Source organism: Echinops telfairi, unplaced genomic scaffold (genome assembly GCF_000313985.2).
Source record: "Echinops telfairi isolate 266 unplaced genomic scaffold, ASM31398v2 ScPeMD7_7412;HRSCAF=8450, whole genome shotgun sequence".
Taxonomy (NCBI): domain Eukaryota; kingdom Metazoa; phylum Chordata; class Mammalia; order Afrosoricida; family Tenrecidae; genus Echinops; species Echinops telfairi.
In genome coordinates, this window is record NW_022111312.1 from 12,816,602 (window position 1) to 12,831,235 (window position 14,634).

Sequence of the window (14,634 nt, forward strand, 5' to 3'; positions counted from 1 at the left end):
CATACACACACAGATTGTCAAATGCAAAAAAATTCTTTCCCTTGGATACAACAGACTTGAAAAGGCAGGTGGTGGCCTGGGTCCTGTGGGAGCCCTAGGTCCACAGCACAGGCCACTGCTGCCCTGAACTGTCTTTGGGGCAGTGGGGCCTAATCAGAGGTGGCCTTAGAAACACTTCACTTCCCCCATTCACAGCCCTTTGGAGGAGCAGCTACTAAATCATATTTGAAAACGCAAATAAGATTGAAAACAGGTTAAATGGCTACTAAACTGGTGGCCAGGTTGGCGAGATGCTTTCCGGAGCCAGGGCAGTTGAATGGGGTGAAATGTGAACCAGGGGCAGATGGGCTGGAGACCCCAGGGGAGGGGCTGGCACTGAGGCTTCTCTCCAACAGCTGACTCAGCCCGGCTTCGCTCAGGCAACAGACGCTCTGCAGTGGTGTTGGCAGCGCCCTCAGTCCTCGCGCAGGTAGGCCTCAGGCTCCGGCTCCACCACCTCACCACCCCCTGCCTCCTGGCCTTTCTGCCGCAGCTCCTCGGTCTGTGCCTCCGCCAGCTTGGTCTCTGCCTTCTGGGAGAGCTGGCGCACCTCCTGCACCTGCGACTTCACCAGCTGGATGTGGTTCCGGGCTGTGATGGAGGCCTGGTCTGCTCCTGCCAGAGGGGAAGCCCCAAGAGCAGATCAGTTGAAGGGCCCAGGTGGCTCTGGCCTCCTCCCCACCGAGCAGAGCACCCCAGGGCCCTGCTAAACTGCAGTCACAACCCCCAGTCTACCGCCCCACAGCCTTCTCCCTCCACACTTGCGCAGGCCTGAGTGACTCAAACAGAAGTGTTTGCCCTCCCAACCTTCAGAGGCTGCCTCTGCCCTCTGGTGGGCATCTCCCTCTTTCTGAAAATGGATAGCTGGACTGCGGAGACAAGGAAATACTTAGAAATTTACATAATGGCATTAAAGTTCCTCACTGAACATACTCTGCATTTGCTTTCACCACCCCCCACCCCCTTTATTAAAAAATGTGCTACCTTACTCCATTATCTGCTGCTAGGGCATCTCACCATGAGGAGCCGCCTGCCAGCACACCCACAGGTCGGGCCTGCTCTCCATCCTTCAGCAGTGCTGCCTCTCGTCGGGGTACCCCTCCTCCCCCCACTCCTGGCCCAGAAAGAAATGGTTCCCGTGGCTCATCAGTAAGTAGATTTTTATCTCTGTCCGTCCCGTTCAGAGTCCCTTTTCTGGCGGCTTTGCTCCTCCTCCCGGGGCCGCCGCCACCGCAGGGACTAGTCTGTGTGCTTTCTCCCAACACCCACGGTTCACTGCGTCATAGGTGATGCACACCTGTGTGTGTGGGGGCTGTGGGGCAAGCGACACCTGAAGCCTCTGTAGAAGACTCTGGCCGATGGGTTTGTGTTGGAGTACTTTGGGTGCCGTCCTGAGGAGCGCTGCTCAGGAGAACGACAAGGCCATCTGTTCCCATAGTGTTCAGTCTCACCTGAGGCAGCTCCACCCTGCTCTAAAGGGTCTCCCCAGTCAGAACTGACTCACAGTGGGTCTGAGTTTGGTTTCTGGTGCCGTCCCAGCTCATTCGTGAATCAGCGTTGTTACGTTGGCTTTCAAAAATGTTTAATAGTTGGAAAATGTCATCATTGTCTACAAACCCCAGTATATACATTCTGTAACATGGCAGTTGTGTTTCTGAAGACGTACTAAGACTCCACCCCCCACCCCACCCCAAACAGCCTGAGCCTGGGGGGGGGCACAAACTCTCAGAAATACTGTTTCATCCTCTGTAGATGCTTCCCGCCTTAGTATGGACCGGTTTCGGGTTTAAAGGAAGTTCATAATAGTCCCCTATAATTAAAACACAGGTCTACATCTAAAACGCCTTTCTTGATGTTGATTTCATGCTGTCTCCCAAGTTGTAACCATCTCAAATCTTGGCCTCCTCCAGGTGTCATCCGTGTTCTGCTTTAGACCGAGTTTGCTCTTGCTTCATGTGAACGGTCCTCACCTGTCTGATCTTCACAATTGCTACTCTTTGTATTTACTTCACATGCTTTTATTAACTTGTGAATTAGGTGGAGGCTTTTACACTCCCCATCATTTGTGTTCAAGTTAAAACACTTTCCCCTAACCTTCCCATCACTCGCTTTCCCCTGCCCTCCTGCCCCTTGTGTAGGCTATTCTCTTTCCCTTCACCCAAGGCCACCCCTGGCTCCCTCTAGCTTGTTGCTCCCTTCTCTCCTGCCCTGTTAACTATCAAAACCTGTTTCTTTTGGTGTGAACTATTTTTCATTTCAGTGTATCACTAATTATTTGCCCTTTTGTGACTAACTTCACTCAGTGTAACATTGTCCAAATCTATTCATGTCAGTGAGGTGTTTCATCTCCATGTTTTCAAATGTATCAAGGCTTGCTGTGTGGCTTAACACATGGTGTGTTCGGCAGGCTGTTTCGTGTGTGCTGGAAAGGAGTGTTGGGTGAAGTGTTCTGCATGTGTAAGAGGTTCTTAGTTCTCCTCTATCTTCCTTTTTCCCCAGTTGGCCTTCCTTGAGAGTTGTGTATTGAAGACTCCTTTTATTAGTGTTGTGTTCCCGCTCTCGTTACTGTTCCGTAGTCATTCGATAGTGCCCCAAGTGCTTCTCGAGGCTTGGTGCTGGCACATTTTCTCAGATAAATATTACCACCCTTGCACCCGGCCTTCTTTCTGACTGCTCTTAGCTCGATATATTTTATCCCACTGACTTGTCGTCGAAGGTGTATTTCTTATTCATTCTGCTTCTGTCTCCTGACTGGTGTACTATTATTTAATCAATTTACACTTGTGTCGTTACTGACAGTTACCCATTTTCTGCCACCATTTTGGGGGGTGTGTGTGTTAGTGGTTTCTTTGCTCCTACCATGCAATTTGTCATCACAGTTGTACATTTTTATTTTAGAATACCTGCAAATTCCCACTTGTTAGTTTTTTTGGCCTATGCGTTTCTACCGTGTCAGAAAATGATATATATAGTCAGTGAAGGTAGTATGTCAGCTTTTTCATGCAATTTATTGAACATTCCCTTGTCATATGGGACAAAATTAAGTTTCGTGCAGTTTGATTTTGCAAAGAATGTATTTTCTTTTGAGGGATAAAGAGGGGGTTTTCCAAAGGGTTCTTGAGAAAATGGAGTTTTTCTGTGACTGTTTTGAAGCCCCATCATATGCACAATGTCATACACACATGGACTGTATTGTGTGTGCACACACACAAGAAATACTTTCAAGCTTATAGAAATTAATGATTCTCAACCCTAATCCTTTGTCTAACCCTAAGTCTAACCCTACCCCTAAGGAAAATAAATTAATGATTCTTTCCAAGTCCTTTAACACAGCTTTCATTTTTGGTCATCTTGATCTATGCGTTTCAAAGATAAAACGTTTGCTCCTTGCATTTTGGACTTGGTTGGCACACATTTTTTACAATTGAGATCTTCTTGTTCTTGGACCCTTTTTAATGCCTTTTTCCCTGATTCTTTCTGTGATTTTAGCATATTGTTCTGTCATCTTTTTGATGTGCAACCATTATCCCTATGCTTTTTTGACCAATCACCACCATTAAAATCTCCAAAGCACACTAAGTGAATCACAGCAACCAAGCAAGCCTACAGGACTGAGAACTGGCCCCTTTAGGGTTTCTCAGGCTGTATCGCCCCGGAAGATGACGGCTTCCTCTCCCCTGTGGAGCCACTGATGCTCAAAGGGCCCACTTTTTAGTTGGCAGCTGAGCCAACTACCAACATGGCATTTGGGCTCATGAACATAAACGTAGACAGCCCTAAACAGTGGGTTCCACTTTGCCCTCCCTTCACACCTCTAGTTATTTAATTTTCGGTATGATGCTAAAGCTCCCCCCACCGCCAACTTTTATTGCAAATTGGGTAAAGTTTACAGAGCAGATCAGTTTTACATGTAACAACTCACATACACTTTGTTTCGTGTCACAGATTACTATGCCCACAATGTAACCCTACATACCCCACACTTCTTCCTCCTTTCCCAATACTGCCCTTTGCTCTCAAATGGGTCATGACTCTACAACAGTAGTCCTCAACCTGTGGGTTGCGACCCCTTTGGGGGGGTCGACGACCCTTTCACAGAGGTCGCCCGATTCATAACTAGCAAAATGACAGTTATGAAGTAGCAACAATGTTATGGTGGGGGGTCACCACAACATGGGAACTGTATGAAAGGGTGGTGACATTAGGGAGGTGGAGAACCGCGGCTCAAAGATGTGCGCACCTCACTGTTGTTTGCCTGACAACGGAGCCATGGAGGTGAGTTCAGTTTAAGATCTGATGGGTGGCTAAGGACTATAGTCTTGGGGTTCCATCTGTCTGACCAGCACGCCTGGTCTCTCGCTTGACACTGAATTTTGTTCCCCATTTTTCTCCCATTCTCTTCAGGACCTTCTAATTCATCCTGATTTGAGAGCAATTGGTGGTGGGAGCCAGATAAACCAACTCGTTCTTCTGGTCTCCGGGTCATGAAGACTGAATTCAGAGTGGTCTAGTCTGCTGGACTGATAATAGTTCCATCTGCCTTTGATTTCCATCATTCCTCTTACATTTGGACAGGGACAGACCAATTGTTGCACTGGAGAAAGCTGCTCACAGCTTTCAAACCCTAGTCACCAAAGTAGGATGGGGGCTTTGTGGACTAGGTTATGCCAACTGACGTTGGTGTCCCCCGAGACTATGGTCCTGATCCCTCAAACTCATTCCCCAAGGTGCCTCATGATGTGCAGGAGGTGCTCTTAACTTTGCCCTCTGGTGTTCCACCCACCACATCCATGGATATAGTTACAGCAAAGTTGTGAAATGTCCATGTACAACTATCCTGCCTCCCTCTCTCTCTCCCTCCAAGACACACACATTCGCTTCGTCCACAGGTGTTTCTTCTTGGGCAGTGCTGCCCTTTTGATCTTGTAAGGTTGATTGTTCTGCGAAGTGTATGCCTCCCTGGTGTGTGTTGACCCTAACAGGTCTGTCTATGGTTTTGTTCAAAGTTGGCCCATGAGTTGAGTTCAGGTCCAGGCTTGAAAGGAGTCTAGGGGCTCTGTTGTTGGGCTTTCACCAGTTCCTATCAGACCAGTAAGACCAGGCGTGTGTTATTTGGAAGGATGTTCCAGTTTCCCCCACTCTACAGGACGTTCTAGGGTGATCCCCCGTCAGTTGTCAGCCACGGGAACTAAGCACTATCTAAGTCTTAGGGTCTCAGATTCATGTGATCCATGTGATCTGAGCTAATCATTTCCTTATGTTAATATGGTAACTCTATCTGTACCTATCTTTTGTTTACTGTGGTAAATACATGTAGAGTAAGAAAATTGACATTTGTATAATTTCCACCTAGTCTTTTCAGCTTAGTGATGTATTGTGTTCAGCCAGCACCCTGATTCGTTCCCCGATAGACATGCTCACCTAAGCACCCAGACTCCCTTCCTACCTCTGGTAACATGACAAATTCAACCTCTCTTGCATCCTCTAGGTAATTCATATTACGTGGGATCCTAGTCTTTGTCATTTTATGAGTGACAGTGACCACTAGAGTATAGTGATCTGTTTGTGTTCTTGCTATCTCATGTGTACACTTAAAGTGAAATTCCTGTTCATTTAGTAATTTTACATTTAACTTGTTGAGGAACTGTCTGTTTGCCAGTAGACTTATTTTACATTCTCACCAGCAATGAATAATGGACCCAGTTTCTCCACATCTTTGCCAACATCTCTTGTTTCTTCACCATTAGCCATCCTAGTGAGTGAGAATGGAGTGGAACCTCATGGAGTCAGGTGAGCATTGGGCTGCTAGTTATAAGGTCAGTAGTTCAAACCCACCAGCAGCACTGAGGGAGACTAAAGCAGCTGTCTGTGTCTGTGAAGATTTAAAGCTTCAGAAACCCTATATACGAGGGTTCCTATGAATTGGAATCCTATCAATGGCAGTTTTGTTTGTTTATCTCCTTTGGAGTAGTCTATTCAGGTTCTCTGCCAATTTTAGAATTTGGTTGCCTCTCTCTCTGTTGCAGAAATTAAACTTTTCCCCCAGCATATTGACCAAGTCTTTACATAGCTTTTCAGTCTTAAGAATCTGACAAAAAAAAAAAATCTGCTGACAAAAAAAGCCCCTTTTTTGGATGTAGACATTTATTTACAGCTATGAATTTCCCTCTGGGCACTGCCTTTGTGGCATGCCGTACGTTTTGGTATGCTGTGCTTTTGATCTCTAGTTCCATTTTTCTTTTGAAATTTACTGAGACTTGTTTTATGGCCTAAATTTTGAGACTCAAAAAATTTGTGGAGCAATATCATGAGGCTAGGGTGTGGGGAAGGGAGACAATGGACAGAGGGAGACAAAGGCGTGAAAGAACAATAATATATCATTGATCAAGGTTTCACAAGGGGGGAAGGGTAGGGAGAAAGAGGAGCTGATATCAAGGACTCAAGTAGAAAGAAATGGTTTTGGAACTGTTGAGGGCAACATATGCACACACGTGCTTACCACTGAATGATGAATTGCTATACATTTGTAAGAGCCCCCCCCCCCAAAAAAAAAAAGTGTGGTGAGGTCCATTATCTTAATTCCATTCCCATAGACGTTCTGAAGCCCTTCCTTCTGCAGAATCGCCCCTAGGTGGTGGGTGTTCTCTCAGTGGGGGCTTCGCTCTAGATGCTGCCGACACTGCTTGGAGTAGTTGGGGGGCCGGGTGCAGCACCGTATGTCACCATTTTGCTCTAACACCTCTTGTAGCTTTTATTGATGAAGGGCAGAAAAATATTCACTGAACCGATAATTACCAACCTTCATCTTTTAACTAGAATTATTTATTTAATCACAAGCATAAAGTGCCACTTACTTATTCTTAGCTATTGTTATTACTTACATGTTTCAACTCGTTCTTGGACCTGACTCTGTGGTGGTACCTCAGGTTAAAGGCTCCTAATTGCAGAGTCGGCAGTTGAAAGCCACTGGCTGCTCCACAGGAGAAAGATTTACAGCCTTGGCAACTGCGAAGGGCAGTCCTGTTCTGCCCGACAGGGTGACTGGACGGCAGAGGGTGAGTTTCATCTCTACTTACTGATTGTATTGGAGTGCTTAAATAGGCCTTCACTTTTCCCTAAAACCAATTTAGTTTAAAGCATGTTTAACAAAGTTATTTTGTTCATTACTGTTGTGTCTGAATGGCTTGGGGGTGAAAAACTTGGGAGTCTAGAATCACAAGTTTAATGGCAGTTGACTGGATCTAAAATTCTAGGTTAGTGATTCATTGTTATCCTGCATCTAATGCTGCTGGGATGTACAAGGCTAGTTTCTCTGTATACGAGGGGGCTTTAAAAAGTTTACAGAAAAGGGAATGAGAAGACAATAGAATTTCCCCTCATACTTTATTCCGACTCTGCTTATTCTTTAAAAAATCATTTTTTAAAGATGCTCAGAATCGTGTGGAAGGCTGCCTGAGGAACATTCCTAATGCAGTGCCATGAGACTGCTCAGTACCCCTGGGGACCTGGCTCCCACCCACCACCGTGTGGCATCACTCGAAGGTGCTTCTACAGAGGTACCCAACTGTTCTACTCTTAACTGCTTCATGGGGGGAACATGAGGCCACCTCTTCCCATACAGATGAAGAGCAACCTTACACAGGGTTTCCACGGTTTAAGAGTCAGAATTGATTCTGTCAGTGACTTTCGTTTAAAAACCATTTGATTCCATATGTAGCAGACTCATTCCTAAAGCTGAGGAAAGTAATCCTCAAAGTAGACCATCACCTCTACTCTGCACCCCCACCATCCCACTATATCTTTGTTAACAATACTGCTTTTTAAAAATGTGCCTTTGTGCTTACTGAATCTTCACACCACCTCGATGAGCACTGTACAGGTTATTAAACCAAGGGTCAGTGAGGGAAAAGTGAGGTGACGGTTTATTTCACATGCCAATTTCCTAGTAAGTTTTTGGTAAAAATCCCTGCCTATTACCTGACCTATGGATTTTGAATTTGCCAATCCCGTACAATCAAGTCAGTTCCTTAAATATCTACACATATGCACATAAGGGAAGGCTTGAACAAGTTCTGAAACACCTTTTATTTGTGGGCAAGTTATCTCTTCCTCTGTCTCATCAATGCCTGTGGTGAAACCACCCAGCTGCTTACCAGAAAGGCAGAGGCTCAAAGCTACCTGCAGCTCCACGGAAGAAAGTTTTATAGCCGTGGAAAGTGGGACAGTTCTATTCTGTCTTCTAGGATTGCCAGGAGTTGGAATGGCAGTAATGGGTTTGGCTTTTTTAATCCCTGTCTCCTCAATGCATCCCCTGGCCCCAATCAATTTCCATCTCTTTCCCCTTTGATGTCTGTGAGGGATTTTTTTTTTTTTATTACAGACTCCAACAACCCTCCTCCAGGACGACACCAGAATGGCCCCAGGGGCTTCCAAGACCGTCACTCTTTATGGGAAAAGTGAGCCTCATCCCCCGCCCCCCCACCAACACTAGCTGATGGGCTCAAACTGCTGACGTTGTGCTCAGCAGCCCAGCATTTAACCTCCGACCCCACAGGGCTCCTCTTTGTACAGCTCGATGAAATGTCAACAGCACCTCCCTAGTGGAAAAAAACGTAACCTACCAGATTGGTACGCAGCTTCAGCTGCCATCTCTGATAGCCCAACTGCAGTCATCCAAGTTGTTTCCAACTTAAGGTATTCTTGTTGTTTTGAAGTCATCTGCAAATCAAGCAGTCATTTCACGATGCAGTTACTGCAGTGAGGGATGAGAACGGCGGACACAGAGCATCCTGCTTACCTCAACCCGGGCTCCTATGATCACCTGCCACACTTCATCTTCCTCCTGTGAGTTCATTTTCCCCAGTAAATTGGTGTATTGTCGGTACAGTGAAATTAAGGTATAAACAGCCTGTAAATGTAGAAAAAAAAACAGGCCTGAGTTAAAATAGGTGAGGCTCGGACCTTCGAGTTCCCTTACGCTCACTGAAACTGCACCGCTCCCTGTGGGGGGAGGTCAGATGCGCAGGCATTCCCTCTCCTGAGGGCAATCAGTTGCCAGACTGCTGTCTCATCCCACCACAGGGGTGGGCCTGCTCCCTGCCTCTGGGGACAATGGACAGGCTCCTGTAGGTGAAGTTTTCACCCTACTGATAATGGTTCCTATGGAGACCCAGAGACCACTCCCTAGACCACCCTTCTCATTGCTGTGTAACCTATAATGTAACCCCTTCCTGTGACTTATGTCTCTACCTGTAATTAGTGGGCTGGCATGCCCCCAAAAGATATATAGGCATGGGTCAGTAATATAGAGCTCTCAGACCTCTCTAATCTCTCTCACCTCCCCTCTCTCTTCCCCCTCTCCTCTCCCGTCCACCACCAAGCTGGGCTGAGGTGAGCAATGCTACCATGTAATGTGTCTGACTGCATTATTGTAATATCTCATGCTCTCGATGACTAATACAATACTTATATATCTCAACCATTACTGAACCCGTGGGTAGTAGTATATTATAGCAGCGGGTTGGGGCTGACCCTCACCCCTACATTTAATTTAATACTACAACTCCCAGCACCCTTCAGACAGGAGAACATGAAGCAGGGGGACAACGGCAGCCTGGGAAACAAGTGACTGAACAGACAGCTCAATAGAAGGGAGGCAATACTTCCCGTTAGGTCCAAGTGGTCGTTCTCAGCTGACCTCAGAGATGGCTGCTACTGGTGTCTAGGCCCTGCATTTACCATAAACTGGGCTCCCCTGTTTTACACACGGGGCTGCAGAGTAGTGTTTTCCCCAGGAACCTTGACTTTAGGGGATCTAAACTATCGGTGCTTTAGATCGAGGCACAGTGAACTTTTTAAAGCAAGCCAGAGCGAAAATCTCTGGGGGCGCTCCGGATTCTTGTCAGAATGCTTCAACTCTGCTACTGTAGTAGAATCAAGGACAAGATAGAAGCAAGCCTAGCTCTTTTCAGAGGGAACTGCAGGAACAGGCAGCAGCTGGGAATTAGTCTGTAGACAGTTTGCCGACTCTTGGATTCAGTGCAGATGAGGCCACTTACCTTTGTGTACTCGGTGATGGCTTCAATCAGTGCATACGTGGTCTGCGAGAGAAAGGTCGAGGTGCTGTCTGTTACCAAAGACACTGCCCTTCTCATTAAGGCCTCATTACTGAGAGAATGTGGCTCCGATTTCTGAAAGACACAAACATTGCCAAAGATGGGCAAGTAAACAACTGTGGTGTAAGCTCCAAATGAGCGATGCTTCCTTGGGGCAGCTTTTTAAAAAGGCCTTATTTTGGCTATTTAAGACACTATAGAAGTAATTTCAAACTATGCTGTAAACTTAATTTTCATGATTACTTTGTACCAACATTTGATAAAACTTAACTTGTACATGCTCTTTTCTGCTCTAAAAAATAAAATTCTTTATATCACTCTTGTCATTGCTCGTGTACAATGGGATAACCACTGTGGAAAAGGGTTTGGAAATTCCATGTGTACAAACAACTTGTACACCAATGTTCACTGCAGCGTTATTCACAAGCCAAAAGGTGAGCACTAAACTTTTAACAAAATGCATCATGTACACAAGGGAAAACCAGCTATCATGAAAAAAAAGGTCTTGATTCACACTACAACAGAGACGAATCTCAAAAACACTGTGCCACATGAAATGAGTCAGTCACACATAACCACTGTAATCCCACTTTAGTAGTCACCAGGGGCAGGATGATGGCGAGAGACAATGCCATTTCTTAGGGAGCACTGAGTCTCCATAATGAGATCCACACCAGCAATCACAGTAAACTGAAAAACAGAAAACCACAGATGTCGGCAAGAGTGTGGAGAGACTGAAACCCTCACGCCGCTGGTGGATTGTACACTGGTATAAACAATGGGGTAGCGCTTCCTTACCATGCTGGAGACAGAATGACAAATCCACGAAACACCTCGTAACGTGACTGAACCCAGAGGCCATGATGCTGAGCACTCAGTTACACCAGGACCCCAACTCTCAAGGAACGGGTTACACACAGTAGGCATTCTTTGATGGGTGGGAGGGGGAGTTACTAGATAATAGATATGTGGGAAGTCAACAGAGAGTAAAATGCAATCATTACTATTGTTTCATAGGAATAAGGGTAGGCAAACGGGACTACACCCATGAACTTACAGAGATCTGGCGGCTGAGGGTATTTCTATCCTCACTTATTTGCATATGCTGTAAATATTTGTATATACTATCACTACATCCAGGCAGGTATATAGTAGAGGCAAACAGGAAAAGTGATGCAAACATCTCAAAGACATAACCAAGCACCTCAAGAGAAGGAGCCTTGAGATTATACCAGTGGTTCTCAACCTTCCTAATGCCGCGACCCTTTTGTACAATTCCTCGTGTGGTGGTGAGCCCCCCCCCACCAACCATACCATTATTTTCGTTGCTACTTCATAACTGTCATTTTGCTACTGTTATGAATCCGGCGACCCTTGTGAAAGGGTCGTTTGACCCCCAAAGGGGTTGCGACCCACAGGTTGAGAACCGCTGGTGTAGAGGAAAACGGGCAAAATGAATGACCCAAGGACACAACGAGTCAAATGCAGCACATGAAACCAGAGCCTCATCTGTCCTGGGACGGGAAGAGCTAGAGGGCACCCGACCACAACCACTTCTGACCACTCTGATCAGGACACCGGAAGTCCTGGACAGAATGGGAGATGGACATAAAACAAATTCAAAATTATAAAAAGGCCAGACATACACTGATTGATCTGAAAGACACCTAAAGAACCCCCAAGATGATGGCCCTTAGACACCTTTCATATGCAGATGGAAAACCATCCTTGATGACCACCACCTAGCCAAACACCCTAGAAAGACAGCCGAACCACTCATGAGGAATGTGCTCCTTCCACCTAAAGATAAGGTGACCAGACGTCCCCCGCTTTTGGAGGGACAGTCCCGATTTTTGGAAAGAATGCACGACAAGCTCGGGTATATGGTTTTCGGCTGCCATGTGGCTATTTTGCTAGGATATGAGTTTTATCAATGGTGTCCCGCTTTACCAATGTTAAAATCTGGTCACCTTACCTAAAGAGCAGCACTGTCCCAAATCAAAACTCAAAAAGCGAACTGGGGCAGGAATGAAGGGCTCAGGGAAGAGCACTGGGGCATTGGAGGAACAAACTGATAAAACAAAATGGGTGTAAAGTGTCAAATAAAAACCAAATTTGCTCTGTAAACTTACTCCAAAACCACAGTAAAAAACAAACCAAAAAACCCAATGCTTTTACAGCACTGAACAAAAAGCAATTTTGCTGCCAGAGAGTCGAATCTTACTCCGGGACCCTACAGGACAGAGTAGGGTTTCCAATGCTGTCACCTTCCCGACAGCAGCCAGCCTGGCCTCTCTCCCATGTAGCAGCCGGTGGATCTGCATGGCTGACTTTCGGATTAGTGGCCAGGAACTTAACCATCAAGCTGCCAGGGCTCCTCTTCATTAGCTAGCACCTCCCCCCACTGCCACGGGCTCGAGTCCCACTCTCATCGACCTTCTGTCAGAGACCAGAACTTTCTAACTCTTCACGGGCAGCCAGCCTCAGGTTTCCCCCTTGGAGTGGCTGGTGGGTTTCAACCAGGGATCTTGAGGTGAGCATCCCCAGCATCCCCAAGGCTCCCTTTCATCGGCCCTAACAAGGGACAGCCTCACCTTCGCTAGAAAAGCAGTGATTAACCCCCCTCCCCCAAACAAACCAAACCTGAGAACAGGTTTTGTTGTGCTTTTTAGTGAGACTGTGCAAATATGGGGCTCCTCACCCATAGCTGTGGAGGGTCGAGTACACAGGCCCTGGGCAGAACACAGGCAGGTCCTTCAAAGAATTGAACATGAAACTATGAACCTTATGGCCCCAACACCTCTCAACCCTTCATTCACTCAGATACACATGCCCCGACGTCTGACAGCACAACAGAAACCCTCAGCCCAATGCTCACGGCAACGCTCGCCGTCACTGCCCAAGGGTGGACACCACCTACACGGCCATCCACAGAGGACTGGGGGACCCAACGGGGCTGCAGGCAGGTGAATGGCAGGGAGCTATGATCAGTGTTACAAGGTATTCTTCAGTGGGTTTTTGCAACACTTGAGCTCACCACAACAGAAGGGGAAAAAGCCTGCACAGAACTGGGCCCACACAGGTCAAAAGCTGTGTTGTTTGAGGGCCAACTACTTTATCTAAAATGCAGGTCAGTGGCCATCCTGCCATGAGAGGTAGCAAGTGTCAGAATAGGAAGCAGCTTCTCTAGTATCTGTTGTCTTGTGTGTGGTACTGGCAGTCCCAGGGGTGGGACAGAGATCGGTACCTGTGTCTGAGAATCTACAGGTGGGTACCCGAGCATAGGCACAGCGGCATGCTAGCTTTAACAGTAGGTTTACAGGATGCGTCATTTTGATGCATTTTGTTTTTCTCAATGAAAATTATAGAAACCGCTTATATTTACCTCCTACCAATTATGCTTTCATTGATTTGATGAAATATATCCAAATTAATTTTCTTCTAATCTTGACATTCTGTGTGGTGTACCTATCTCTACCAATAGGCATTAATTTGATGTGAACATACAGAGTATTAATCCCAGTAAATCAGTTTCATTCATGAAAGCATTACTTCAGTCAGTAATAAGTGTAACAGTCACAAAGTTCTCAGAAAGTATCAAATGTAAAGACTGGACTGCAGTGGAAATTGTCATACTGACCAACCCAAGAGACCCAATAGGTCAAACACTAAATACTTTAAATTTTACACAAATACGACTCACTCTCTCATTCACTCACTGCCTCACTCTCACTCTCTCACTGTCTCACTCACCCCCTGCCTCACTCAGTCTCATTCTCTCACTGCCTCACTCACTCTCTCCATCTCACTCATTCACTGCCTCACTCTCACTCTCTCACCGCCTCACTCAATTGCTCACGCTCACTCACTGCCTCACTCAGTGACTCTCACTGTCTCATTCACTCATTGTCTCACTCACTGTCGCACACACACTCTCTCACTGCCTCACGCTCTCGCTGCTTCACTCACTGTGTGACTCTCCCTCTCTCATTTTCTCACTAACTCACCTCTCTCTCTGTGACTCACTCTCACTCACTCACTGCCTCACTCACTGTCTTACTCTCTCATTGCCTCAGTCAGTGACTCACTTTCTCTCATTGCCCCACTCTCACTCTGTCTCATTCACTCACTTTCTCATTCACTGACTCTCACTCTCATTCACTCACTGCCTCACTCTCAGTCTCACTCTCTCTCTCTCTCACTGCCTCATTCACTGACTCGCACTGTCTCAATTACTCCATCTCACTCACTCACTCTCATTCACTTCCTGCCTCACTCTGACTGCTTCACTCACAGACTCACTGCCTCACTCACTCACTGCCGCACACACACTCTCTCACTGCCTCACTCTCACTCTCTCACTGCCTCACTCACACTTACTGTCTCATTCACTCACAGACTCTCACTGCCTCACTCACTCACTGCCGCACACACACTCTCTCACTGCCTCACTCAGTGACTCACTCTCACTCTCTCACTG

General features: G+C 46.5%; 1 protein-coding gene and 1 long non-coding RNA gene across 2 annotated transcripts in view; one reads left to right on the forward strand and one right to left on the reverse strand.

The window, feature by feature from the left end:
* Nucleotides 1-17: 17 nt before the first annotated feature.
* The window catches only part of DIABLO (diablo IAP-binding mitochondrial protein), a 20,843-nt gene continuing 6,226 nt past the window's right edge, over nucleotides 18-14,634 (reverse strand). Inside the window, exons 3-6 of the mRNA XM_004709597.2 lie at nucleotides 10,098-10,229; nucleotides 8,837-8,947; nucleotides 8,661-8,757; nucleotides 18-654 (exon numbers count right to left, since the gene is read on the reverse strand). Coding sequence (XP_004709654.1) covers nucleotides 455-654; nucleotides 8,661-8,757; nucleotides 8,837-8,947; nucleotides 10,098-10,229 — 540 coding nt within the window. The 3' untranslated portion in view covers nucleotides 18-454. The remainder of the gene's footprint in view (nucleotides 655-8,660; nucleotides 8,758-8,836; nucleotides 8,948-10,097; nucleotides 10,230-14,634) is intronic.
* Nucleotides 4,160-9,106, forward strand: LOC123522452. Its single transcript, XR_006680723.1, has 3 exons — nucleotides 4,160-7,595; nucleotides 8,420-8,495; nucleotides 8,754-9,106. It is a non-coding gene; the product is annotated as an uncharacterized LOC123522452 (long non-coding RNA).